Source organism: Stylophora pistillata, chromosome 1 (assembly GCF_964205215.1).
Source record: "Stylophora pistillata chromosome 1, jaStyPist1.2, whole genome shotgun sequence".
NCBI classification, from domain to species: Eukaryota; Metazoa; Cnidaria; class Anthozoa; order Scleractinia; family Pocilloporidae; genus Stylophora; species Stylophora pistillata.
This window is the reverse complement of record NC_142519.1, coordinates 21,651,611-21,678,693: the sequence shown is the minus strand read 5'-3', so window position 1 is coordinate 21,678,693 and position 27,083 is coordinate 21,651,611. Positions and strand designations below refer to the sequence as shown.

The 27,083-nt window shown below is 38.9% G+C and overlaps 4 protein-coding genes across 4 annotated transcripts; 1 reads left to right on the top strand and 3 right to left on the bottom strand.

Annotated features, from left to right (window-relative positions):
- Window positions 1-364: 364 nt before the first annotated feature.
- Window positions 365-4,761, top strand: LOC111344888 (eukaryotic translation initiation factor 4E-binding protein 1). The gene is made up of 3 exons (XM_022952157.2): window positions 365-619; window positions 2,947-3,129; window positions 3,762-4,761. The coding sequence occupies exons 1-3, from the start codon at window positions 478-480 to the stop codon at window positions 3,794-3,796; spliced, it is 360 nt and encodes a 119-aa protein (XP_022807892.1). The 5' UTR covers window positions 365-477; the 3' UTR covers window positions 3,797-4,761.
- A 306-nt stretch (window positions 4,762-5,067) lies between these two features.
- Window positions 5,068-7,938, bottom strand: LOC148741695 (uncharacterized). The gene is made up of 3 exons (XM_088744068.1): window positions 7,363-7,938; window positions 6,895-7,036; window positions 5,068-6,235 (listed from the first exon to the last, which is right to left on the bottom strand). Exons 1-3 carry the CDS (start codon window positions 7,552-7,554, stop codon window positions 5,364-5,366), a joined length of 1,206 nt encoding a protein of 401 aa, XP_088600194.1. The 5' UTR covers window positions 7,555-7,938; the 3' UTR covers window positions 5,068-5,363.
- Window positions 7,939-9,444: 1,506 nt separating this feature from the next.
- Window positions 9,445-12,176, bottom strand: LOC148741694 (tyrosinase-like protein 2). Its single transcript, XM_088731711.1, has 3 exons — window positions 11,849-12,176; window positions 11,378-11,525; window positions 9,445-10,616 (listed from the first exon to the last, which is right to left on the bottom strand). The coding sequence occupies exons 1-3, from the start codon at window positions 12,074-12,076 to the stop codon at window positions 9,700-9,702; spliced, it is 1,293 nt and encodes a 430-aa protein (XP_088587837.1). The 5' UTR covers window positions 12,077-12,176; the 3' UTR covers window positions 9,445-9,699.
- Window positions 12,177-22,747: 10,571 nt separating this feature from the next.
- On the bottom strand, window positions 22,748-26,322 carry LOC148741693 (cuticlin-6-like). Its single transcript, XM_088744061.1, has 3 exons — window positions 25,910-26,322; window positions 24,940-25,326; window positions 22,748-23,478 (listed from the first exon to the last, which is right to left on the bottom strand). The coding sequence occupies exons 1-3, from the start codon at window positions 26,040-26,042 to the stop codon at window positions 23,174-23,176; spliced, it is 825 nt and encodes a 274-aa protein (XP_088600187.1). The 5' UTR covers window positions 26,043-26,322; the 3' UTR covers window positions 22,748-23,173.
- Between the last annotated feature and the right edge of the window lie 761 nt (window positions 26,323-27,083).

Here is a 27,083-nt window from a genome sequence, read left to right as displayed (position 1 = left end):
AACCAGACTGTACTCTGCGGTTGTTATTTCTAGATATTTCTAGAGGTATAAATTTCCATTTCTAAACTAGACTGGCATTTTTCACTTCCGTATGCACATTGTAAAGTGTGACTTGTAGCTTTACGCGTTACTGTATGAAAGTTCTATTTTTGATTCATTATCTGATCATCAGTCGATATTCTGGTAACTATTTTGTCTTTTCACTCTACCTTAAGGTTTAAATTAAAAGTTATCGCATGCGCGTACAAGGAAGTCGAGAAGATTTCCTAAAAATAGTACGTGCATTTGGGGATTTTTGAATCCGGTTTGTGACGGAAACACGTGATTTACGAAAAGATGACGCAATCGGAGTATTGAACATGCGCAAGAACATCTCGTGACTCGCTGGAAGGTTTGAAAAGGACAAGCAAAGTCATTTGCGGGAGAGTGCATTAGAACGAAGGGAATTTAGACAAATTGAGGCCAAACCATCACACAATGGAAGCATCAAAAACTGAAGTTTTGTCCTCGGAATCAAGAGCAATTCCTTCCAGACGAATTGTTGTCAACGACCCAGGTCAGCTACCGATGGATTATTCCACTACTCCTGGAGGAACGATATTTTCCACGACTCCCGGCGGTGAGTTTTAGCGTTGTATTGAATGTTTTAATGCAGAATTAAGCAAGAATACACTGTAAAGCCGATTATGGACGAAATTCCCCAAGTTTTTCATTGCAGCCTTCGGCTCTGAGTTTGTTTTGAGCTCTCAGAAACGCCTTAATGGTTTACTGCGTAGCTGGGAATTTATGGACATGCAACTGCAACGCAAGCGTTTTAGTTTGCTGGGACCTTGCTTGACCCATACGGGTTATTTGGCTGTCTTGCTGCCTAGGTTTGTTGTGATTTGAGAAATTTTTCTCTCCTTATCGACAATTGTTTATTCTTTAAATCATTAAAACGTGTTTGCTTCGAGAGGGTATAGTACGTGTACTTGTACACTGAAAAGTGCGTGTTTTGCTTAACTAGCCTTCAGTACGTTTCATCGTTCACATTCGCCCATTCTAATGGGCGTAAGCTCAAATAATTTCGGGGAAATTTTCCGATGTATTGAAATTTTGTTGTCGAATGCCTTAACTTAAGCGGGTTCTTTTTACTGCATGATTTTATTCTCTCACGTAGGGGAAGAAACCGGAAAACAAAAGTAAATGGTTGTTGTTGTGATGTCGTCATAACTCTCCTGTGACTTTCTTGAGCCGCACTATCTTTTCTATCATTGCAGAACAGTCTGAGATAATGAATGAGAAACATTCTTCGTCTTTCGCCAATTTTCTTTCTTTGAGCCAAAGATCCTTTCCAAAACATTTTTCAGGCCTGTGTTTATGTTTGGACGTGCTTTGCAGTGGTTCGCATTATACGAGGCTCTTCTTTTTGTTTTGATGATGTAAACAATACCCACGTGTTTAGCTTGAGTTCAAGGTTCCGTATCTAATTTGCATTTCGAAGCTACTCTGATTGAATTCCAAATGGATCAAGTTCTCATGTCTGCAAACAATGAAAAGCACAATAAGTTATGCCCTAGTTCATTTGTTCTTGGGAGTTGATCATCATCTGTACTTCTAAAAACTGGTTGTATTCCAACTTCACACCATGTGTCTTGTTTTATTTTATTATATATATATTTCTGTTTTACTTAAATGTGGAAATAGTTCCCTTGAAAATGCCATAAAATTGTCTAGCTGTTCATACTTTGCTGTCAAGGAGTTTCATAAATTGACTTTAAATGACGGTTTTTAACAAAGCGTGGTATGCAGTCTAGAATTAATTTGTGCTCATATCTGCAAGTTTGTTCAGGTGTCCTAGACAGGTCTCTTCATGTCCTAAATGGGAGCGATTTTATATCAGTTTCTTGCAAAGCCTAACATTGAATGCTACCTTTTTATTAGTCCAAATCAGCTTGTATGGTGTTTTTTTTTTTTGTTCTAGGCCTTCCTTTTTCATCATTGAAAGTAGCATGTTGTGAAAACAAAGTTATAAGATGACTTCGGTAGCCATACTTTCACCTGTGAAAAGGGCAAAAATTGAAACTTTTACCTGATATGCGATGTGCTTGGCTTACATCCAGCCTTTGCTATACAATTTGTGTTGTCTTTAGATATTGCAAACTTAGGAGATGACACCATCCTAGATCTTACATTCAATTAAGCTTTACTTAGATGTTTGATTCCTTGATATTGCTATGGTATTTGCGGTCTGGTGTAATGAATTTTGGAGGAATTTCAAATATACTATGGGTTGAGGAGAAACCTTTTGCTAACAGCTTGCCTAGTGCATGTGTTGGAAACTGTTGAGAACTTGTGTAATGGGAAGTTGTTGGTAACAATTGGCTTGGTAATGGTTCTGTGATAACTTTTAACGGAACTTGTTAACAGGTGGTTGCATGATATGTTCACATAAATACTTGTTTTATTGTCAACGTTTCTCATCAGTAAATCTAAGTAGAATTATTTAATTTTAGAGTGGTGGGCAGCTTCCTTAAGCAGATCAACTGTTAACTTACACATAATCCACAGTGAACTAGCTCTACCTCTTGAGATAAGGTTCCAACACTTGTTCTTAATTCACATTCTGACTTGAAGTGGCTGATGGTCTTTTATCTTGTGCAAGACAATTTTGAAGTTGTCCAGAAAAATTACCTCTGGAAATAAGGTTCCAACACTCTTTCTTAATTCACTCTCTGACTTGAAGTGGTGGATGGCTACTCTTTTATCTTGTTTAAAACAGTTTTGAAGTCACCCAGAAAAATTAAGAATTGCCTTAAAGCTTAGGTGCTGTTTTTTTTTTTTTCCCTTTTATTTTTAATGGTGAGTCTAGTTCATGCATGAATGGTGTAAGTTTTTTACTTTTTATCTCTTCATTTGTGGTGTTTCATTTTACTTTTAGTAATGCCTTGTTTTATAATTATTTAGGGACACGCATAATATATGAGCGCAAGTTTCTACTGGAATTGCGCAATTCTCCATTGTCACGCACACCTCCACAGAATCTGCCAATGATACCAGGCGTAACTTGTGATGCAAAGTTGAAGCCAGGGGTTCGCAAAGACAATGGCATCCATGGCTCTGAAACAGAGTGTGACAAGAATGACAATGGTAAGGAAACACATCCTTAATTGTTTTTACTAAATAGTTGGGTTTAGCTTTTAATTTTTTCATCCCATAGTTAACAATTCAAACTGCTTTCTGTAAATGTACACATGCAAGCCTAATTACTAAGTTCAATATGCAATGAACCAGTGAAATGTCTAGTGTCATGTGTGTCTACTGCAGAAACACTCGTAACTGCAGTAATTTGTGCGTTGTTAATCCTAGGTGCTGTAGATAACCTATTGAGGCCCATCTTTACCGTATTTAGTCCTTACACTTTCTTCACTTTGAAAATTAAGATTTCAAAAAGAAAAGAGAAAAACAAAAAGGAAAGGGCAGTTGCTCTTAGCTTTCCCAGAAAAATCATAAACCCTTTGCATCCGAACATTTGTATGCATATTCTCCTCACCGTTTATTTGCACATTTTCTAAGCTGTTGACAAGGAGAATTTGTTCAACAATCAGGAGCTTCTTTGGTTGGTGGTCACGTCCTTTATTCTTGTGAACTTAATGTGTGATTCAGGGGTTGTATTGTTGGGAGAAATTAGATCTTAGTCACTCCCAGGGATTGAAGGGTAAAATCAAACAAACAGCAAAAGAGTTGTAAGAACCATTTTTCTTTTTTACCTCTTTTTTCAGGAGAGGTACCCACCCAGTTTGAGATGGACATCTAATAGTTAGCTGCGATGATTATTTCAGGAGCCGTTGTCTGATAGATTATACAGTTGCACATTGTCAAAGATCAAGTGTTGTCATTGAGTGGGTGTAAATATTGTGATGTGGAGTGTGGAGCAAATGAATGGTGTTGATAAGAAAATCAGTTGTAATGAGCAATTTGAATTGGTTATTTCTTGTCAACCATGAAAAACAAACAAAAAAACACAAAATGTTTAAAAAGAAGAATGACTTTTGTCATCTGATATTGTACATAAAAATTTGCTTTCTCTTGACTCTGTCAGAGCAAATGTCCAAATAAAGTGCTTGGACCCAAAACTAATTTAATTTTGTGAATTTTTTGTTGGGTTGTCATATCCTGGAGTATTTTCAGTTCAATCCCTCCACTTACATGATAGTCGTAGGGGCCTTGTAGCCCATATTTGTAACTGCTGGGACTGATCTCTGGGTTTCTGTTGCATGGAGCCACCAAGCCACCGCTTGACAGTCTTGTTCAGAAGCACAGCATAGAATAAATTACTCCAGCGAGGATTTGAATGTAAGCTTCTCGTTTAGGAGTGGGAAGGAGAAATCAATTTTTTTTTTTTAAGGGGGCACTCCTGAAAGTGAACTCTCAATTTTTATTCTTTGGGTTTTGCTGTTGTTCATAGAATTTGATATTTCATCAGCAAAATATTTGAGGATTGGGGCTAATTTATTGTTTTGGGTAATCTCCTTACACATTTAGTCAACCAAAAACTCATCTCCCCTTTCCAAAATGGGCTGATATATATGTATATATATATATATGATCCTGTGGACTAATGCTTGTATTCAAACCCTTTGGAGTGGGATTGTGGTGGTCTTCATTTTTTTGGCCAAAGGAAGATTAGAAATGACTTAATTAATTTGTCAGGTTAATGTGGTCTTCTTGGGTTGTCAGCATCTTGGATGTACTTTCATACAATAAATATTGGCTATATTCGCCTTTTTGTCGTCAATTAGACCCCGACCTAGATATTAGTGAGGAGGGAACTGGAACAGTCACAGACATCCCAGGCTTAGCACCTGTAAACCACACAACTAGTCACAGTCCTCCCAGGCTTAGCACCTGTAAACCACACAATTAGTAAAATCAATATGTTTGTTCGATTTTCCTATTTTTTCTGTTCCTCCATCCTCCAGTGAGCTGCTTCTCAGGATAAAATGCGCTTGTGGTCGTTTCATAAATGTTCATGTGGAAAGAGCTCTATTATGTTTCGACTTCACGTTTCTCTTCTCTGTATTTTTTTATTTTTTTTTTATTTTTATTTGAGTGCAACTGCTTATGAAATGATCATGAATGACCACACGCCGGTACAAGTGTTACAGTGCAACTTCTTTTATTTCACAAATTCTTAATAATATTTCTTTTAAGCATTTCTGAACGGCAAGAAAGTTATAAAGAGGAAACAAGTCGTTTTTTTGTTTTGTTTTTTTTAAGACACGCCGACCAATGGGAATGAAATGTGAAAAAAGGAAAACTGAGTGGGACACTTCGATCTGAACAGAAGTTGACTCCCTATGTGTCCCTCTACCTGCCTTCCTTTAGGGTGGTGAGTTCTCATACACAATTCGTACGCCTCCCGGTAAATTATCTTGATCAAGATACTCCCACGGGAACTGTCCAGAACCTGGCATTGCAAAATAAATTTCGGTGTAATACTGAAACTGGAAAGTCACTCCCTTTTTTTGCCAATCGGCCCAAAGTTTATCGATAAAACCGTGAAGAAGCCAAAATTCTGGAGAAAAAGACGCCGTGGAGTGGTGAAGCATGGTGCCTCCTACACAATCATGAAATTTCGTGTGGAATTGCTCACGAACTGTCTGTTCAAAGAGTGTAAAATTCTCAAGCTGGATAAGATCACGCACTTTTTGCAGGTTCGGTAAAGAGCAAGAAAAGTTAAATTCTCTTTTTATGCAGCCTCCACCGGCAGACCAAGGCAAATGGAATTTTTTCTGCTGGAATGGTCCGTTTCTAACACAGTTATTTGGAAATATGCCATTACCGCCCAGACCGCTAGGGCGTGGGCTCCAAACAGCCGCTTGTGTCCAGTGTTCTGACTCTCTGGTCCAGTCCCAGTAAGGAATTGTGATGCGACAGTCAATTTGACGAAGAAAGTTTTCGAACTGCATCAAATACCATCTGTGCCAGGGAAGAAATATTTGAGGCATGTGATGAAGAAATTTGCTCGGTATTCTTGAATGCAGAGTTGTTATATGCTCATAATAACTTTGGTATTGAGGGCTAGAAGAAGCCAGTTTAAAGGCGTTAATAAAGCGCTGTCGCTCTATTGGGCTCATGGCGGTAAATTGTTTTCGTATTCTATAACAAGACACTAGGTTGCCATCACGACAGTGACACCTCCTGTGACACAGGTCAACACTTGATGTACTTTCCTCGCAAGGCATCTTGGTCCCTAAAGTTACGAGAAGGTGACATGACATTTCCATAACTCAGTTATACAGTTTATTTGACAGCTAAAATTCCCTGATATGGATGATACGATTAACATGCGCGTATATCGTTACCTTATTTAAATTTTCGAGTGTATCTGTCTAGTCACCCACTGACTGACGTTATCATTGACTAACTGCTTGATAAACTGATACAGACGTATACCAACCAGCGATTGAATGGAAATGGAATATGCTGAGGATTCATTGGCTGACTTACAGACTGATTCATTGATTGATTGATACTCCTAAGAAATGATCTATCAACTGTCTGACAACCTGAATGTCTGACTGACTGTCATTTACCGATTGACTTACCTACTGACTGACTGATCATGTATTGAACTGACCTACCGACGGACTGACCGAAAGACTAACTAAATGACCAACTTACCCACCCACCCACGGACTGACTAAACGACTGACTGATTGGTTGTTTGACTAACTGACCCACCGACAGACAGACTGACTGACTGACTGACTGACCTGCTGACCGAGAATTTGACCAATTGAAATTTAGGAGCATAAACACAAATTGGATGTCACTGATTTTCATTTTTTAAAAAAATTACATTTATAGCCATGTTAACATATTGAAGGGACTCTCGTGTAGTGTGTGCACCTGTCACATAGCCTCGCAGTGTTGTGATTTCCAGATGGGGACACGTTTCAGAAAGACTCAATGCTGTCATCAGAACATAGCGACGAAATGTTGATAATAGGTTTCCAAGGCAACGAGGAACAGAAAGGCAATCAATTGTGGCCTGTGAAACGTAAAAAGAACTCAATATCGACACGGGAACATAAGCACCAAGCTAGTTCAAAGAAGACTGAAAATAAGAAAATTGATTTTTCATAATGATGAGGGCTGATCTCAGTAACAATCGTTGAATTTTGGAAAATAAAGTTCAAACCGAATTTAATAACAATGGTTCACTCCGAATCAGAGCGACATTAATCGTTGAGTTTCGATCTCGCTCGATAAAGATGAAAAGGTCGAAAAAGACAGACCAGGTGACGTTCTCTTGGGTAAAAGAGATCTCCAGGCGAGGACTGAGAAGAGGTTTAAAAAGCCGCATTAATGACTTACTTGAAGAGATTTACAATCCTTGTCACGAAGACTCTGGTTTCTACTTTCTACAGCTATAAAGAACCTTTGGGAATGATCTGAACACTCCTGAATAACCATAGGAGCGCAATTTTCTATTTGTTGTGACGATGATAGAACCGTTCTGCCCAATAGTGTGAACAGCAGAAGAAGAACATTTACTACACCAAACATGATTGTTGAGCAAAGACGGTGGATTGTAGAAAAGGTGTTAATGTCCAGTAGATAACGGAAAGGCCGTTGTCAAAACTGGCTAACGACACGCAATGGCAAAATTGGTTTCTTTTATCTCCTTTGTCCGTAGCATCTATCCGTGATTCCCCCCCCCCCCCCTTACAATATCAGCCCTGAATCACACAATAAGGTCATATGGATAAACCAAATGATCACCAACCATAGAAGCTCCTGATTGGTTAAACACATTCTCCTTGTCAGTACCTTAAGAAATGTACGGAGAACAGTATCGGGAATATGCACAGTGGCGTTAGAATGAAAATGGTTAAGGAGGTTATGTAATTTAATTTCCGATCAATGAGCAAAAAAAAACAAAAAACAACAACAAAAAAAAAAAACTGCAGGTAATTACCAACCTCAGCAAATCACAATGAGACAGCTGCAAATGTTAATCATTCTCCCCAAAGTCGACTCGTGGGATCTTTTTATTTTTGTTTTCAAAAGCTCTTTGATATAAGAACTTCTAGCTCTACAGGTACAGGCAATGTACTAACTTGGCGCCTCGAACAGCACATGTCACCTAAAAAGAACAAGCATGCGACTACCAGAAATTTGTATTTTGGCTATTTACAAAAGAATATATTCAATTCAAACTGAATCAAAAGTTGAATTACTGCTAGAGACTCGGAAACGTTATTGTTAAGACTGAACTAGAAATCAGTGGGATGGGAAACCTTCACTCAACATAACCCAGCGTAAATTGAACTCTTTATTTCTCTTAATTGGTTTTTAGGAATCATTAGCTAAAATTTATATCCGGACACTTTTACTGCATTATCCATGAAAAGACACATTACAACAACACGCTTCTTGTTTTTCAAAGGAAAGATTGATATCGTATCCTCTTTCTGTGGACCATGCTGTCCTTTCGCCTTCCTAAATAATCATGATATAGCATGTGTCCTAACAGTTTCAAAGGAATGATAGATATCGTTTCCTCTTTCTGTGGACCATGCTGTCCTTTCGCCTTCCTAAATAATCATGATATAGCATGTGTCCTAACAGTTTCAAAGGAATGATAGATATCGTTTCCTCTTTCTGTGGACCCTGCTGTCCTTTCATCTTCCAAAATAATCACGATAAGAAGACAAATGATATTTTTAAGCTACATGATGCGAACCAGGGTGACAAGCAAGCTATCCAGTTGAATTCCCAAATTGGATCACACACACACTAGTGAGTGGTGATGTGGCTGTTCGTCTTTCAGCTTTACTATCTAAGAGACATATATGATCATTTTCAGTCAACAGAAGTTTGATCATGATGTTTATTTTCATTTTTAATTTATGTGCATATGGTTTAATTAAGAGGCGAACTCCTGCTTGACTCAGCACGCAAACACCACTGAAATAATGGATTTAGAAAAGTCTTTGGAATAACAGCTGTGATTCGATCTACCATCTTCCAACGTAGGAGGAAAATTTGTTTTGGACAGTCTACCCGGCCGAGTAGACCGCCTTCTCATTTTGGTTTACTTTTCATCAGTATATGTCGCTGCGAAGAACTGATGTAAAATTGTACAAGATGAAAGGGTAGAAAACTATTTACTCGCTCGCCGACAATTTCTTGAGAAGGTAAAAAATTAGATCTATTTAATTTTGAACGATCACTACGATCTTTCCAAGTTGATTTAAGGGTATGTAAAAGACAAAAACACGTAAAAAAGTTTACGTGTTTTTGTAAAAGACGTTTTGTTTATAGCATAAAGCAGAAAACTGTGAACTTAAAGTATTTGAATCTCCCACTTGTCAAAGATTATCTTGCGCCAAGAAAGTGGATGAAAGGACTTATCCCTCCTTTGCAGTTAACGGTTAAAATAAATTACAACTATAAATGATAACTTGGGTTTATGAAATATACGAAATGTAAACGTACTAGACTAAAAATGAAAGAACTTTGGCGAGGACTCATTTTCATTGCTTGTTGTGGAAACATTTAGAATTTACATGTAAACAACAAGTGTTTTGTAGAAGTATCAGTCCATGAGCTGATAACAAGCAAAGAAAATTTTTTCTCTCAGTTTTTTTCATGGTGAGCTTGGAACTTATCACATCAGTCAGACACAAACACAAAGCTGTGTGACTTTTAAACAAAGTTTTGCAGCCTTGAATCAAGTGTGGAATCTCCTGGATTTTTATACTTGATTTTAACTCCACCCGGTAAGTTATGATTATCTAAGAGCTCCCATGGATACCGTCCACTCAAAGGCATCTCAAAGGTGATATTTATGAAATACTCGAACGTGTGACCAGTTCCGTTAATCTGCCAATCCGCCCAGACTTTATCTATGAAGCTGTGATGAATCCAAAACTCCGGAGAGAACGAAGCCGAGTGCTGTTTTAACATATGACCGCCAACACAGTCATGAAAAGTAGGGTGAAGTTTTTCCCGAACAAACTTTTCAAACGCAAGAAAATTTTCATACTTTGTTATTCTTTTAATCACGTCTTTGCTGGGAAGGAAGCATGACATGTTAAAACGTCTTTGTAAACAATTTTGTCCAGTATCTTCAGGTATAAAGAAAGCGTCTTTCTTAAAAGGTCCGTCTCTAACGCAATTATCAGACAAAGTTCCGTCACCCCCCAAACCGTGAGGACCCGGATTCCAAACATCGTTTGTCTCCGTTCCTCGGGCCCAATGTTTCTCGTCCTTACTCCAGTCCCAATAGGGAATTGTAACTCTGCAATCAACCTGACGAAGGATGTTTTCAAACTCCAGCAAATACCACCTGTGCCAGGGTAGAAAGATCTGAGGCATGTGATGGAGGAGTTTGGTAGGCATCCGGGCATGCACTTTGCTGATCCTTCTGTAATCATCTTCATAAATAGGGTTTGTTGCAGCGGTTTTGATAGCACCAACAAATCTTTTTCGCTCCTGTAGGGTCATAGCTGTGAATTCCTTTCTAATCCGATGACAGAATAACAGTGCGCCATCGTAACACATACATTGCCGTTCACATTCATCGAGCCATGGGTTCTTGCCATGACAGATTATTGGATTACCTGTAAATTAATTCAAAGACAAGTGATTTAGAGGGTCATTGAAGGAGAATGTTTCTGTCTAGATCAACGTACCGCTGAACGACCTTTTTCTCTAAATTATTGATTCAGTTTAGCACTGAGCAAAATGTGTTTTGAAAAATAGGAGACAGAAACCTTTGTATCTCCTGTTAATTTTCTTCTAAACTTCTGTTTGACTTAAAGTGTACTTTGACTTCCACTTTTTCCGCATCTTCTTGCCTGTCACCCGATGATTCTGTAAAATGTTGATTAAGGAATTGAATTTCATTTCTGGTGGCTCACAAAAAAATTAGGTTAATGAGTAATACTCGACTCCTATCGACCAAGTCCATCCCCAGTCGGAGAAGCTAAGCTTTCTAAAAGCGTGGGGTCACTGTCAAACAGAAGGCACACACCAGATTGTTAAATCGTGTATATTGAACCATAAGCCGTGTTACCTAATGTGACTAAGAAGGCCCCCTCATGACACCCCAGGACCCTCCAGGACCCTCCAGGAGCCCCTAGCTACGCCCTTGATCTCAACACCCTGTCAAGTTTCTGTGACAGTCACGCAAGACCTATTCATATCCCGAAAGGTATGGGTAGAGAGTGGCACTGTGCGAATGACATCAAGACTTGCCTAAGAACACAACACAATGACCCCCTGGTGTTGAGTGCACTAACCAATCATGCCCGGTGTTTTCAGGCGTCCTCCCCTTACTCAGGTCTCAACAAATAAACTAAAACGACGAGCAATACTTAACCTGTCATGTATCGTTTTAACCCAGCGTAGTTCAGGCTTGGACACAAGTTGCTCTGTTTTATCAAAGTCGCTGTCATAATCAAGAGTGAACGGTACGAAGTAAGGAGGTCTCCAGAACAGCGGGGAACAGACAGGCAGTCAACAGCTTTCTAAAACGAAACAAGTTTAAACGTACGCTTTAACATTTGAAACTTTCCTCCGCAACCTTCCTCGTAATCTTGTCTTATAAAGTAGGTCCTCGAACTTTTATTGTGAGTAAAAGAGGTGCGTCAGATCTAGGAGTTTACTGAGAAATTATCGATGCTAACTCGATTAGCTGATTTAATGATAAATTCATGTAAATCTAAAGGTTTATATGGCAATGAATTGCCTAAATACTGTGTTTGGTCATAAGTAGGGTTAAATAGATAAAAAATACATTACAATACGGAAAAATTGTCCCGCAAAAAATTGTTATTCTTTCATGAAATACCTGCACTTCCGCGCAATTTTGAAACAGCTGATCTGGGTTCCTTTCCTCCAGGGCCTGGAAAATTTCATGGAAATTAGAAGCACAGTTTTTGATCGTCATTTTCTGACATAACTCAATATTTTCGACAGATCTCACACAGAGCATTAAGATCGCAATGACAAAGACAAGCTGGTTACGCTGTGGAACCATGTCGGTGATCTTCTTTTCAAGTGTATCTAAAATCATCATGAAATACGAGGGTTATATATATATGAATATATTTAAAAACAGCTCATTTCCTTCCTCTTGCCGTGGCAATTTAAAGGACACTGACGAGATTTGTATACACAATCACGACAAAAAACTAATCTAAATCAACAGGGTGACATGGTTTCTTCCTTGCTACATATTAACATTTCAAACACCTTATTTTGATATTGTTTCCAATCATTTATTAGAAAAAGCCTCCGGAGGCTGTTCAACAATATGCTTACAAGTTATTTCCTCTTTATGAAATAGCTATCTTCGATTGTTTAGAAATCGTTAGGTATATTGATCTAATTCTTTAACAGACAATGTGATTTTGTCAACTGTACAATAACGAGGAAACATCATCAAATTTTCGTTTTCCTTGTAAGCATTCAATTAATATGAAAATAATAGAGAGATTTTGACGATTTAGCACGTGGAAAATGGAATCGTACGATGTTACCTTTGCAGGATAGGGTGTACGTGATTGTGTGAAAATGTCGAGCCAAGGGAGACAGCTTAGTACCTTATCGGCCGAGCTCTCGGAGCGATCAAATTTCCAAATCGTCATATTGTCCCATTTACATAAATGTAGGACTAAAACACATTTCCTGAGACACTGAAAAAACCCAACACAGAGACATTGGGAGGCAGACTTTGCATAATCTCAAGAAGTCCAGGCTGCCAAAATCATAAGACAAGTCTAAGGCATTCGTGTCATGTATGTATTAGAGGTGCGTCCATACCCAGCCATTAATTTCATACCATGAGCACTGCTGAAGTAAATCTCGATCTTCATGATACAGGAGAAATTTTACATGAAAAATTACTGATCAAAAGTCGGTTGGTTTACTTCAAAGAGTTTTCCAAATGAATCAGAGAGAAAAGGGTAAGTCATCCTACCCCACCCCTGTTTGGCAAAAAGCCAGCCATAAGCTCTCCCTCTTTTTTTAATGTTTTTTCTTTTTTTTAGTGACACAAATTACTAGTTGACCTACAGTTGATGTAACAAGATACTCAAAATTCGTACAAGGTAAAGCCGATAATACAAGCAAGATTTTATTAAAAATTGTGTCTTCTTACTTAACAAATACAAATTTATCGAAAAGTCAGTTGATGCATATAGCTATAAACACTAAAATTGCAACAAAAACCCATTCTATGATGGAAGACCTCTACTGCTAAACAAGATGCGTGATTAATAGTTGAAAATATTCTGTAAGCTTCGTTGAAAAATATACAAAGCAGAAAGTTTGCGGAAAATTTGAAACTAGTAGTGCTATTTTGAAAATGTGATTTTCACTGAGTGTATCAATTTTGGATCTTATGTCAATTCTTGAGTTATGATTGCCAATATTATCCATGCCATCCCTTGGGGAACTTAGGAGCACAAGCGGTATTATTCAGTGATGATGATGATGATGATGATGATGATGATAGGAGCAGTCGTATGAAAAAGGACGAGCAAAGATGGCCTGTTGCGGAAAATTGAATAATCTAAATAGTCGGAGTGTTTTCAATTTTTCAAAGTTTAAGCTTTTTTCAAATACATTTTGAGAAACTACCGAGTAGAGAATATTTTCATGTACTTCAGGGAAACTCTTTCAAACAATAAATCTTTCCTTAAAAACTAAGTTTCAAACTTAAGGAGGGTCTATACCCTCTTTTGTTCATTTAGCAAGGAAGATCAGTCGCTGCATTCATACCATTCAACAAGTTAGGAGCGATATCCTTTACAATTTGCTTCACCACTGCCCAAAGGTCAGAAGCCACGTAAAAATACTTTTCCGGTGGACTAGAAGCCACCTCCATTATCTCCGTTATGCCATTATGCCTTTTTCGTAGTTGCAGTCCCCAATCGAGCCTGAACGATCCAGAATCACCACGATATCTTCCTGTGTGACCTGCCTCTTGCTCCGTCCAATCTGAGACAAGATCGAGAGGGGTATTGATCACCAGTTTAGTTGCGTTCTCATTTTTCGTCGGAACATGTTGAAAAGCTAAAAAAGAACAAGAGTATACGAATGAATAAAAGCTATTTAATCATTAACATGCTCTCCACAAGTAAACTAACAGATGCTTCACTGCCACCTAACCTTTACACATTCGAAACACGTTCACGTGTACTAACTTGAATCGAAATCCTAAGCAAGTCAAGTTTGTACCGTATTTTTACAGAGTATATGTTTTTGGGGAAAGTTCTCCTTTTGCCCATCAAACACATTGTGGTCATAGAGAAATTTGAGTTTTACACAGGCATAGTTATGTACTCGATAAAGATTTTATGAGCAGCTAAATCAGCGTTTTTCTTGCGAAAAAAAAAAAACAGTCGATTGTGGTTATTCCGCCATAAAAATAGGTTCAGTTTATCTAGATGATCTCGAAATCATTCTACCCCTTCGATTATGCAGTGTTCTTTCAACGCCAGATAAAACAAAGAGTTCTCCTTATCTTAGTTTATCTGCTCTGATAGCCAAATCTCGTTCGTTTTAGCTGAAGAATTCCTTGATAGTTTAAATGTAATATCTCAAGAGCAATACAATAAGTTTGAAGCTATGCTGTTGATGAGGAAACCGCACATCGGGCCACTAAATTCGGTGACAACTGGGGAGGATCGGATCGAGTGGGTGAAACACTCTCGTCTTTTGGGTGTTACCATCGATGAGAGACTTTCATGGATCCACCACCTTACTAATGTAAAAAAAAATTTTGTAAACAAACTTTGCCTATTGAAAAGGAGTTCGTTCATCGAAAGAAACGCCCGATTGGACTTATACTTCAAGATAATACTACCATCAGTTCTATACGGCCCTTGACAAAATATCTGCTAGGTTTATCAGGGAATGTGCTGATCTTATCTGTGTGCCGATATGTAATATTTTTAATCAATCTATTAGCCAAGGGACGTTCCTAGACGACTGAAAATATGCAAGGATTACCCCTCTTTATAAACAGGGTGAGCGCGGTGATGCTAACAATTACCGCCCAATATCGGTGATTTCAATAATGGCGAAGGTGTTTGAAAGGATAGTTTATGAACAGTTATATGCCTATTTGGAAGAGCACGATATTCTATGTGAAAACCAATCAGGGTTTCGTGTTAATCATTCAAATGTAACAGCTTTGTTGGAAGCGACAGATTCGTGGGCATATAATATTGATAACTAGAAAATCAATGGAGTCATTTTTCTAGATTTGAAAAAAGCTTTTGACACTGTTGATCATCAAATCCTTCTATCGAAACTAAACTATTATGGTATACATGGCAAATCTTTCAGATGGTTTCAGTCATATTTGGAAAACCGAACACAAAAATGCTCTGTGAACGGGTCGCTATCCAATAGCTACTCATTGACTTGCGGCGTCCCTCAAGGGACCATCCTCGGTCCATTATTGTTCTTATTATATATCAACGATCTTCCAAAGTGCTTATCAAATTGTAAACCGAGAATGTATGCCGATGACATGCACCTCACATATGCGGGAAGCAATCTTGAGAACGTTCAGTTTTGTCTAAATAAAGACCTAGAAAACGTCTTCCACCGGCTAAAAGCGAACAAACTCACGTTGAACATGACTAAAACCGAATTCATACTAATAGGGTCGAGGCAGAGACTGAATACTCTCACATTTTCTCGATCCGACGATGTTTCGCCACTTTTCCTTCTTTGAATTTCTGTCGGAGGATGGTAGAATTAACTCCAAATAGAGAGGCGATGGCCACTTCATTGTTGTGAACATATCGGTCATCCAAGCTCCCGCCAATTTTCAAATCTGAAAGCTGGACCATGCAAAACTGCTTGGAAAATGTGCCACTAACGGGCTACTTGAGAGAAACTTCCTCACTCTTACGCCACATATCTTGAAATTTAAAACAAACCATTGCCTTGCCTCATCTGTAGAAGGAGAGTGCAACAATTCAACCCTTCGAAGTTCGAAGGAATCCATAACTGCACTCGACCACATATCTTACACCACATATCTTGAAATTTAAAACAAACCATTGCCTTGCCTCATCTGTAGAAGGAGAGTGCAACAATTCAACCCTTCGAAGTTCGAAGGAATCCATAACTGCACTCGATCGCGGGAAACTAAACTTTCCCGCTTTTGCCTACGCATATAATATGAAATCCAATCTCGAAATGTCGATAGGCCGATCCAGCCCTTAAAAAAGAACAGGCTTCATCGTGCCCAGCAGGAGTAGAGATATAGTACAAAATCAAGCAATTACTCAGATTACTGTGAGCCATTACAAAAACAAGCTGTCAAGGCGATAATAGACACTTAGCCGGTTTATGACGTCACTCCATAGCAACCAGCCTTTTCGAATATTTGAACTTCCGTTTACTTGTGGCTCGTGATGAATACTCAAGTGAGCCAGGTTACAGCTACAAAATCGCTTGGTGTAATAATAGACGATAAACTCGATTGGCATAGTCACATCGCAAAACTAACGAAAAAGATCGCCTCTGGTATCGGGGCCCTAAAGCAAATTAGGCACCTGATACCAGCATCAACCTTACATATCATTTACCAAGCTTTAGTAAAACCTCACTTTGATTACTGTGACATTGTTTGGGGTAGCTGTGGAAAAACGCTACGAGACAAACTGCAGAAATTGCAGAATAGAGCAGTCCGTGTGTTGACATTCTCTAACTATGATGCTGATGCAACTGATCTACTCGAGTTTTTAGAGTGGAAAAATCTTGCACGCCAGCAGGAAATCCACAAAGCCACCATGATGTTTAGATGTCTGCACGGGCTAGCTCCAAGGTATCTATATTCAAAGTTTACGCGGCGTGACTCTGCTTATGACCTCAGGGACTCTGAAAATAAGCTCAATGTTTCACTACCGCGCACTAATTATTAGAGAAAAAGCTTTAGCTACAATGGCGCCACATTATGGAACAGTCCACCACGCGATATAAGGAACACAGAGTCTCTGGGGTTATTTAAACGTAAGATCAATGACATTCTTTAAGTCTAACGCACGGCATTCAGGGAAAACAGCTTTAGTGTTATAGTATGTAGTTTTGATTTTAAATATCTTAGCATATGTGATATGTATTTTTATGGGCTGATGAATTGATCGTGTTTAAATTAAGATTACATTACATTACATTACATTACATTACGGACTAGTCGTCTGGGGCGGCTGCCCTAATGCAGAGCTTCTACAGTTGCTAGAATTACTTCACCGTAGGGCGGCTAGAATTATATACAACTTGCCCCGAGATATGCTTACTGAGGAAGTTTACCGACATTCGAACTGGAATACTTTAACCCTCTATTATAAACTTCGATTAATTAAACTACTCCATAGCTTGTTTATGGGTGAAGCACTTACGGCTCTGTCATACTAACAAACAAACCATGCACCACATAAAATTTTCGAAGGAGTAATAATATAATTGTCACGTATTTTAACTCGCAGTTTCTTAAAAACTCCATAAGCTATAGAGGCGCTATACTCTGGAACGCTGTCTCGAAACATTTCACTGACCAGTTTTCAGTTTTTGATCGCAAAGTGAAGAAGGACTCTTATTTTAAGGATCTCGATTTTAGCGCACAGTCAGTCCAGTCACTACCCAGGAACTACCAAGATTTTAAATGCTTTTAACTATTTTTATGTTTTAAACCCTGTAGTCAATTTACTTGTAGATAAATAATGTAAATCATTTTTATTATTCTTACTGTTTATTTTGTAGAGTGATTTTAAGGGACACTATTCTTATTGTTATTGTAATCATATTCACACGACCCCACAAGCCCCCAGCTTTAAAGTGCACCTACACCCAAAAAATTTTTTTCGCTTAACGAAGTAAGCTTATTTTTCTGAGTATTTCTGCGCAAAAATTTTTTTATTTGCTCAAATCTTCAATTTTCTATGCCCAGTCAAAATACGGAAAATCGGCCGCCATCTTGCCCCACGACCGAGTTTAAAGAGGAATGGCTCTAGTGGGTAATGTGACGTCAAATCGAGAACACGAAAGTCTGCTTTTCACACATTTTCACTTGTTTGGGAAGGTTGTAGTCGATAATTGTCCGAAAATATGCCGACTAAGTGTGTTGTAGAAGGATGTAGCAACGTGCGAAATTTGCAAGAGGGTATCGCGCTCCATACAATCTTCATACAACACACCTAGTCGGCATATTTCGGACGATATCGACGACAATCTTCCCAAACAAATGAAAATGTGTGAGATGCAGACTTTCGTGTTCTCGATTTGACGTCACATTACCCGCTAGAGCCATTCTTCTTTAAACTCGGTCGTGGGGCAAGATGGCGGCCGATTTTCCGTATTTTGACTGGGCATAGAAAATTGAAGATTTGCGCAAATAAAAAAATTTTTCCGCAGAAATACTCAAAAAAATAAGCTTACTTCGTTAAGCGAAAAAAATTTTTTGAGTGTAGGTGCACTTTAACCCTCATCGTGTTTAAATAAAGGATATGATTGATTGATTGATTGATTGATACTGAAATACGGGCATTTATGAACTGCGAAGTTCCCAATTTGACTATGAGTTAGACTTGGCGATTAAATCAATTGACCTAAGTGCCTTTATAGTTACAATGATAATACCTTTGATAATGTTTTAGAGCTGGTCTGAACCAAAATGGGTTCCTGCCAAGTTAGAAAGGCAGGGATGACGATCATCGTCAATCGGTAAAACAACGGAGCCATTGTTGGAATAGTTTTTCGCGAAGAGATTACCCTCAATTGTCTGAAGAGATCTTTGTTCTTTGAAGACTTAACTGGTTATGACGGCTTGGCTGATTTTATAGGCAGAAAGCAATCCCTGTACGTGTATTCCTTTCCAGCAAGGCGTGTAGCTGAGGGAGAGAATGTAGCAAAGGCTGTGGCGGGAAAGCTGAGGTTTGCGTCACGTGGGAGGCTATAGCTTTTTTTACCAAACAGTCTTTATTAACGTTGCGCTGACGTTCATTTAGGGAAGTCGTTGAAAAAGAATTTGAAAGAACAACAAATATCACCTGATCACCAAGTTTCTAATCTACAAAACCAGTCAACGATAGCATCTTCATCAATTAAAGTCACGGTTCAAGCGCTGTTCTTTATCAAAAGTCCTAATTTTCACAGCTACGCCGCTTTTTCCAGGGAGCCTCCCATTACCCACACTTCCATAACACAGCTTAGTAAACAAAAAAAATAAATAAATAGAAACGAAAATACTTTCAAGAAAACTAAGCATGTGCCAAACTATTTTTGAAAAAAGCTCCAACTAGACAGGAAAGCCAGACTGGAACCTGTCCCTCTGTCACGTTCGATCTTGAGGCGCAAACTCGATCCGTTTTTCGAAAACGAAGATATCCTCTCTTGTACTTCCCCACTGGATTTCGTTGCTTAAATATTTTAAGTAGAACTTCAACGACCGAGCGCGATGGAGTATCTGAATTTAGCTAAAACGTGTAAAATAGATTTCACAACCACATGAAATGTGTGGAACTCTTCCATATTTTCTTTGTTAAGCAATGCCCTTGCTGCGTGACTAATGTTTTTTTTTTTTTTAACTTCTTTGACCTTCAGCAACAGGGAAGCCGATTTAGAACATGACTAAGATACATGGGTCGTAAAGTAGTCTGATTGCTTTAATGTAATTAGATCCAGATATCGTTTAAACTAAGATCTGATCTACAGCAACAAACAACCTAATTAAACGAACTGGTGACGTAACTAGGGTTTGTGGTGCTGAAGGTTACCATGATATCGGATAAACGCTTTAGAATGCGCAGTAACAGATATCACGTCTGGTCGATATCGATTTGGAGAAGACTAAGAGGAGGGGGGTGAATAGGCTAACGGATCGGCGGATTCCTAGAATTATTTTGCCCGGATTTCGGATTTCGAGCAAAATTTTAACGGATTTGCGGATCCAGAAGTTGCAACGGTTCGCGATTTCGTCGATTTTTTAGGTTCGGATTTTGGATTTTGTTTGTGAGGAAGTTCGGATCGTGGATCTGAACGATCGTCAGAAATGCGTTGTTTTCTGAGTATGTGTATTTTTATGTCACGGACGAGACTCTCTGCATGTCACGCGTTAGGGAAATAGTAACGCACTGGGACGTCTGCTGTGTTCGCGCCCTTATCCATGACACTGTACCCCACCAATTGCGATTCGCTCCATGGGAAGGCCATTGCCTCGCTAACACACAACAGCTCAAGGTGCGTTTTCCACCTTTTTACAAGACAAGTAGCGAACGGATTCGGATTTAACAATATTTTTTAACGGATTGACGGATTTGGTTATTAAATCGCAGCGGATTTGCATACCCCTATTCACCCCCCCCCCCCCCCCTGTAAGAGAGATGAAAGAGCCGAAATACTACTGACGATAACTTTTATATGTAATTATGAAAGCAAACAAAAAAATAATATGACGGGACATGATTAAAAGTCGACCGTTAGGTACAAATACACACAAAGCACTGCAAGACTACATTTTAATTTTTACTAGTTTTACAACCGTTTTTGCCCCATACAATCTTGCCAAAATCTAATCAACGTCGCTTTTACATCTAATGGGAAAAATAAAAATCCTGAGAGGAATATTTTAGAGGACCACTGTCTTCTAAGAGACAAAATCGCTGCTTTAAGATAACTAGGTTTTATTAACTGAGTTGATGATGTGAATGGGCCACCTTTAAAAGAGTAGGAAGCTGACGTTTCGGGCGTTAGCCCTTCGTCGGTGCGAATCAATACTGTGACAGCTAAAAAGATCAATTTTTGTGGCTACTGCGTCCTATAGGAGGCGAAAGTAGAAGACGCTATTTTTGCAGTCGTTCTATTTCCGATGAATCAAAGAATTCAAACTCCGGAACGCGCCCTTTGGAGGGCAATGGGCGCCCAAAATATTTCGCTAAATATTTCGCTTGAATTTTGAATGAATAACACTACTAATGAAATTTTCTCAGACAAACTGACCTTTTTCTTACAGAAAGTACGTAAGCTAGTGAAATTTGCCCTGACAATGTTAGCAGCCGCTTCTCGTAATCGTTGCGTGACAACCCAAAGAATAGCTGCTATAAAACCGAGATGAGCACGATTCGGCGGCTACTTGGGAGGCGAGGATTGTTGGCCGTGCGGGAGACTTCTGGGCGCCGAATGTGCCGGGCTTCAAGAGACTTAGATTTCAAGATATTTCATGGCTTGAAGTGCGCGAAGGATCAGGGAAAGGTTTTCCTATAGGTATGTGAAAGGGCCTAAGATTGAAGTATTTCGAACTGGGGTCTTCTTGTCTTAACAGTTTATCAATCAGACACGTCGGGTGGGTTAGATTCTTTATATCCGCGTGCTCAGTAGACACCAATCAAAACTGGTCACGCTTTCTTATCTTTTGAGGCGGGAATTGTTGTAATTAGGGGTACTATTCACTTACTAAAGATACATATCATAGCAAAAATAAGTTTTCAGTCCGCAACATTCCAGTACAAATTACGAAGCATGAATACCATCATCTCCTCTAACTACAAGGAGGTTCAACTTTGCCATCTGTGTGGACGACTCATTTGTCGGACGTAGCTTGGCTACATTATAGGGACCACTGACATTTTTAATTGTAAAAATTATGCTGATCAGCTGGGAAGGAGGTTAATAGCACCATTTCGTCTTTCTGTAATCGAAATGTCCTATACCGTTCTCGAAAATCTCCGCCTCACTGTCTTTGAGTGCTCTGGCATGAGTTCTTCTTTGCTGTGGTTGTAACAGACCACCTGTGACAAGGAAAACAATCTTCTTTGCATGACAGCGGTGACCTTTACAACAGGAAAACAGTAATAGAAATAGAAAGAATCACGTTGCGTCGAGATCTGTTTCATCGCCTTCAATTTACGTTAACGCAAAGACGATGAGATGCAATTTGGGTCAAAATTTTGACACCGAGAAATCCTGTCTGAGTAAGGTCCACTCTGATCACGCGCTAAGGGTGGAATTCATTGACTATGTCTTGGGCTCCAAAAAGGCCAAACTTTGAACGATTCGGTAAATTGCCACCAAGTGATTATTTTATTTTATTTATCATAGAGGTATCGTCTCCAACCGCTGCTTTTTAAGTTATTCAGAGTTCAAAAACAGGCAAAATAAGAACGCATGGTCTGTTAATCTTATGTATGCTGATGTTTAACCCTTGTGCACTTATGTTGATAAATCTTAGAAAAGAGACTTACCCCAGCACATCGTTTCTCAGATCTTGCAAGGCCTTTATCTAAAACTTTCTTACAATCAAAATCTTTTTAATTTAAGCTGTTCTTTGGCAAAGTAATGATGACTTGGTCGAGCAATGTCATAAAATATATTTTTCTGTGATTTATTTGCAGCTTCTCTCAATGTCTCTTTCCCTGTCGATAAAAAAATGGATGCTCAGCGACAAACAGTGGACTCGTCACAGAATTGACGCAAGTTGGGCCACGTTTTCCTAGAGAGCAGAGGCTAGCAAGAGGGGTGAGACACGTACGACACTAGCCCTTCGCCTACAGTTCAGATCATTATCAGGTAAGAAAACCATAGATTATATTTTTCCCGCAAACTGACCCTGGGTGCTGCGACAAATTCGAAGTTTGGGGTTCAAATGAACGTTTTTAAAAAGAAAAAAACGAGGAATGACATCGAGAATGGAAGATTGTAGTCATAGCGCGCTTTCTGAAACATACGGAGCCTCTGAAAGGATGGGTGGCCATCTTTATTTCCTCTTAATTTCTACAATGGGGTAGTTTTGTGTTATTCAGTAGACTGTTTGCATATAACTTAATTAGTAACGTTAACGTCAAAGTTTAATTTAGGTTAATCTATTCAGCAATGATACACAGTTTAATTTCGTAGAGCTCTGGACCCTTACAAATAATCCAAAAAAATATTTTCTCTAACCTACTTAAAGAGTACAATAAATTTTACCATGTTAAAACTTTTTAGGGCTCAGTATGCATTGTGCAAAATGCATTGCGCGCCGTCCAAACAATTTTACGTGATAAAAAAATTTCAGAGCATAAATCAATCAAGACATTCTTATTCAACGAATAGCCTTTAAAATCGAAAACACGAAAGCCTGGGGAACTTTGAGGGAAGGTCGCCCATAAACTCCACCTCACTTTCCGTAGCTGCACGGTGGATTATAGGGACCGAGAGCTCGCTTAGGAAAACGCTTCTGTAAAATTAGCCTTGTGACTTCATAAAATTGACCCACAGTTTTCACTCGAAAAATATGTTGATATGGGTCGCTAGCTACCTTGACCATTTCGTCTATTCCGTTTATGTAAGATCCCACAGCAACCACATAAATAGTTGCCCCTTCGCTCTTGAGTTTCTTAGCCATGGATATGGTTAAGTTCTTGTCATCTGACTGACCGTCAGTGATAAGGAGAACTACCTTCTTAGAACCACGACGATGACCTAGGATTGATAGAAGAATTTAAAGATTTAGTAATGGTAATAGGTCCAAGTGGAGTCAATTCGGTCTTTTATTACATCCATTTTGAAATCACTGGTGGTCCCTGTAATCTGATTGGCTCTAATTGGTGCGATTTTTTTACAAATCGCACCATTTTTGCTTTAAATCGCACATTTTACGCTTGACTGAGTTTTTGACACACGACGTCAAAGTCGTTCTGTTTTGCATGCAAAATAAGATATAAAAGCGTTTCCGGTTTCGCTTTTTATTTAAAAACCGGCTCAGTACTGCATCAGTAAAATATTTGAATTGACCAAGTCCTGTATTTGAGTGATTTCAAAATGGATGTAATAAAGTGGTAATTGAACCTTATGTCGTGCAATTTTGGTCAGAAATCATACTTGTGGTTTCAAATCGAACTCGCGCTGCGCGTTTGTTTAATTTTGAAACCACGCTTATGATTTCAGCCGAAATTGCACTCCACTCAGTTCAATTACCATTATTAATCATACAAGTGATTAACAGAGTCCGAGAAATACGATCGAAGCTGGAGTCTGCTTTGATAACGGCAAGTATGATTGAAGGCAGAATTGGACGCCACAAAGTCCTGTTACTTATTAATCAAAACCATGGCTATATTTTAGAAACCCAACAATCCATCGGTTAAACGTGTCGTAAAAAGTAGCAATTAACTCGGCGAGATTAGCGACAACGGCGCGCGCACACGACGCGTTCTGTCCACTTACACAAGCATGAAGCGTATCATACGCTTGTGTAAGTGGACAGAACACGTCGTGATAGTATCATAGTATGATACTATCCAATTATAGGCATGACACTTACACTATCCCACTAATGCCCAAATCAGGCTCAGTGATAGTTAATCACGTTCAAGAATTTTCTTATAGTTTTAATCAGGAACATGTATGCTCTGTATTTCAAGCTTGTTTCGAGGTAGTCTATTCAGGATATAGTGATAACAGTCAAATCTTAAGAGATCAGAGCGAATGTTGGTGGCTACAGTACATGGGGTCAGAAGCTTATGGTGATCGGAAATTGTAAAGTTTGTTTTAGTAGTGAAAGAAGGGTAAACCTCTACGCTGTGTCGGGGATATATGACAACCCTTTCATCGGGTCATTCTCATGAGTTATTTCCGTAGGTTTCATTCACGTAATATATTCGTGTGCCAGTCGTTAGCACAAAATAGCCAAATTTAAAACGTTCACTGAATTGGAGTATTCTACTGCTTTGATTTTGTTTAGCTTCACAAAAAAGGGCGAAGGAAACGGAATTTCCTATGTTTGAATTTCTTGACCACTATGATGTAAGTACCATTCATTAAACGATGAGCCCACTCGCGGAAGTGGTCTTTAGAGTCTTCGCAGAAGAGAAAGTTAGGGAACTAAGATATACACGTCGTACATTGCATTAATTGCCTCCCGACTGTTAACTAACATTGTACCTGACAAAGGGTCCTCAAACAGCAACTTCTTCGCTTCTGCAAGTCCAGCCTCAGTGTTGGTCGACCCTCCTGGGTAGACAATGTTTTTAATTTTGCTGGCCGCTGTACTACGTGGCGAGAACTTGAAGTTCACTTTGGCGGAAGAAGAATACGTAACAGCTGCATATTTGGTGTCAAACCTGTGATCATTCATTTTCCCCATCACGTTTACAAGTGCCCTTTTCCCTTTATCAAATTCGCACCGGCCGATTGATCCTGAGCCGTCGATAACGGCAACGATATCCTCATTCCAATTGCTTCTCTTAGTAATCCTCGAGTAACCGATGCCTAAGAAACTCGCCATGAATTTATCGGCAGTCACACTGGTTGAAGGGACAGCTTGAAAAGCTGAAATTAAGGTTAAACAAGAATTCAATTTGGAAGTATTCAACTCTATAACTGGAATTGACACGTACAAAGAACACATCTTTAGGGAAGCCCATTGACATAAATACCACTGTACATATGCATGTTATTAGTTTCTCTTTCCTCTTTGCATTACTTTACCAAATGCAATTTTCCAACCTACATTTCTAATTAAAGAGCAATCTCAACCAAGCATAGGTAATGCAGTAGCCGTTCTTAACATGTAACTGATTCAAGATATTACGTCTGGAATTGACCCGGGCCACGACGTCTACTTGATAATAAACAAACATGGGAATTGAAGGAGTTCGTAAAGACTCGTGCATTTAGTAAATTTTAGCTTTGTAGGCTGAAGTGTATTTCATCCTTCAACAAAATCTTCCGTCCATCATCTGGGATTTTGCATCCTGTCAATTTCAGTTTTCAAAGATATCGAAGCAATAATATTTCCCACGGAACCGACATAACCTATACATTACTTTCGTACATTTCTGGTTCCCTTGCCCTAAACACAATTTCTTCAGTCCGGTGGACTATCTTCTGATATATCAACTGCAAAACTTACCCTGATAAAAACTATCAGCTGGATCTGATGGATAAGTTTGTGGTGGCGGTCGGCACAAAAGTCCTGAAATTCGTCCTGTGAGAATTACCAGTAGGCACAGCACAGAAATCAAACAAGTAGAAAGTCGTGACATTTTGAATTCTTGAACTATTTCGGAAAAGTCGCTTTAAGTTGTTCAAGTTGAAGTCTGGAATTATTGGGGAGATCGCTCTATTTTATAAAGTAAGTAACTTCCGTCTGTCGTTTCTATTTTGGTACTGAACAAGGAGAGTCTTCGTTTCAAGCGTTTACGTGTCTCAGATGGATGGGAACAGAATTCTATGTTTAAAAACACGTTTATATAACGTTACTAACTTCGAAATCAACAAACTGTGGCTTGGCTGATTTTATAGGAAGAAAGCAATCCCTGTACGTGTATTCCTTCCCAGCAAGGCGTGTAGCTGAGGGAGAGAATGTAGCAAAAGCTGTGGCGGGAAAGCTGAGGTTTGCGTCACGTGGAAGGCTGTGGCTTTTTTTACCAAACGGTCTTTATTAACGTTGCGCTGACGTTGATTTAGGGAAGTCGTTGAAAAAGAATTTGAAAGAACAACAAATATCACCTGATCACCAAGTTTCTAATCTACAAAACCAGTCAACGATAGCATCTTCATCAATCAAAGTCACGGTTCAAGCGCTGTTCTTCATCAAATGTTCTTATTTTTACAGCTACGCCGCTTTTTCCAGGGAGCCTCCCATTACGCACTCTTCTCTAACACAGCATAGTAAACCAAAAATATAAATAAATAGAAACAAAAATATTTTCAAGAAGACTAAGCATGTGCCAAACTATTTTTGAAAAAAGCTCCAACTAGACAGGAAAGCCAGACTGGAACCTGTCCCTCTGTCACGTTCGATCTCGAGGCGCAAACTCGATCCGTTTTTCGAAAACGAAGATATCCTTTCTTGTACTTCCCCACTGGATTTCGTTGGTTAAATATTTCAAGTAGACGTTCAACGACCGAGCGCGATGGAGTATCTGAATTTAGCTAAAACGTGTAAAATAGATTTCACAACCACATGAAATGTGTGGAACTCTTCCATATTTTCTTTGTTAAGCAATGCCCTTGCTGCGTGACTAATGTTTTTTTTTTTTTTATCTTCTTTGACCTTCAGCAACAGGGAAGCCGATTTAGAA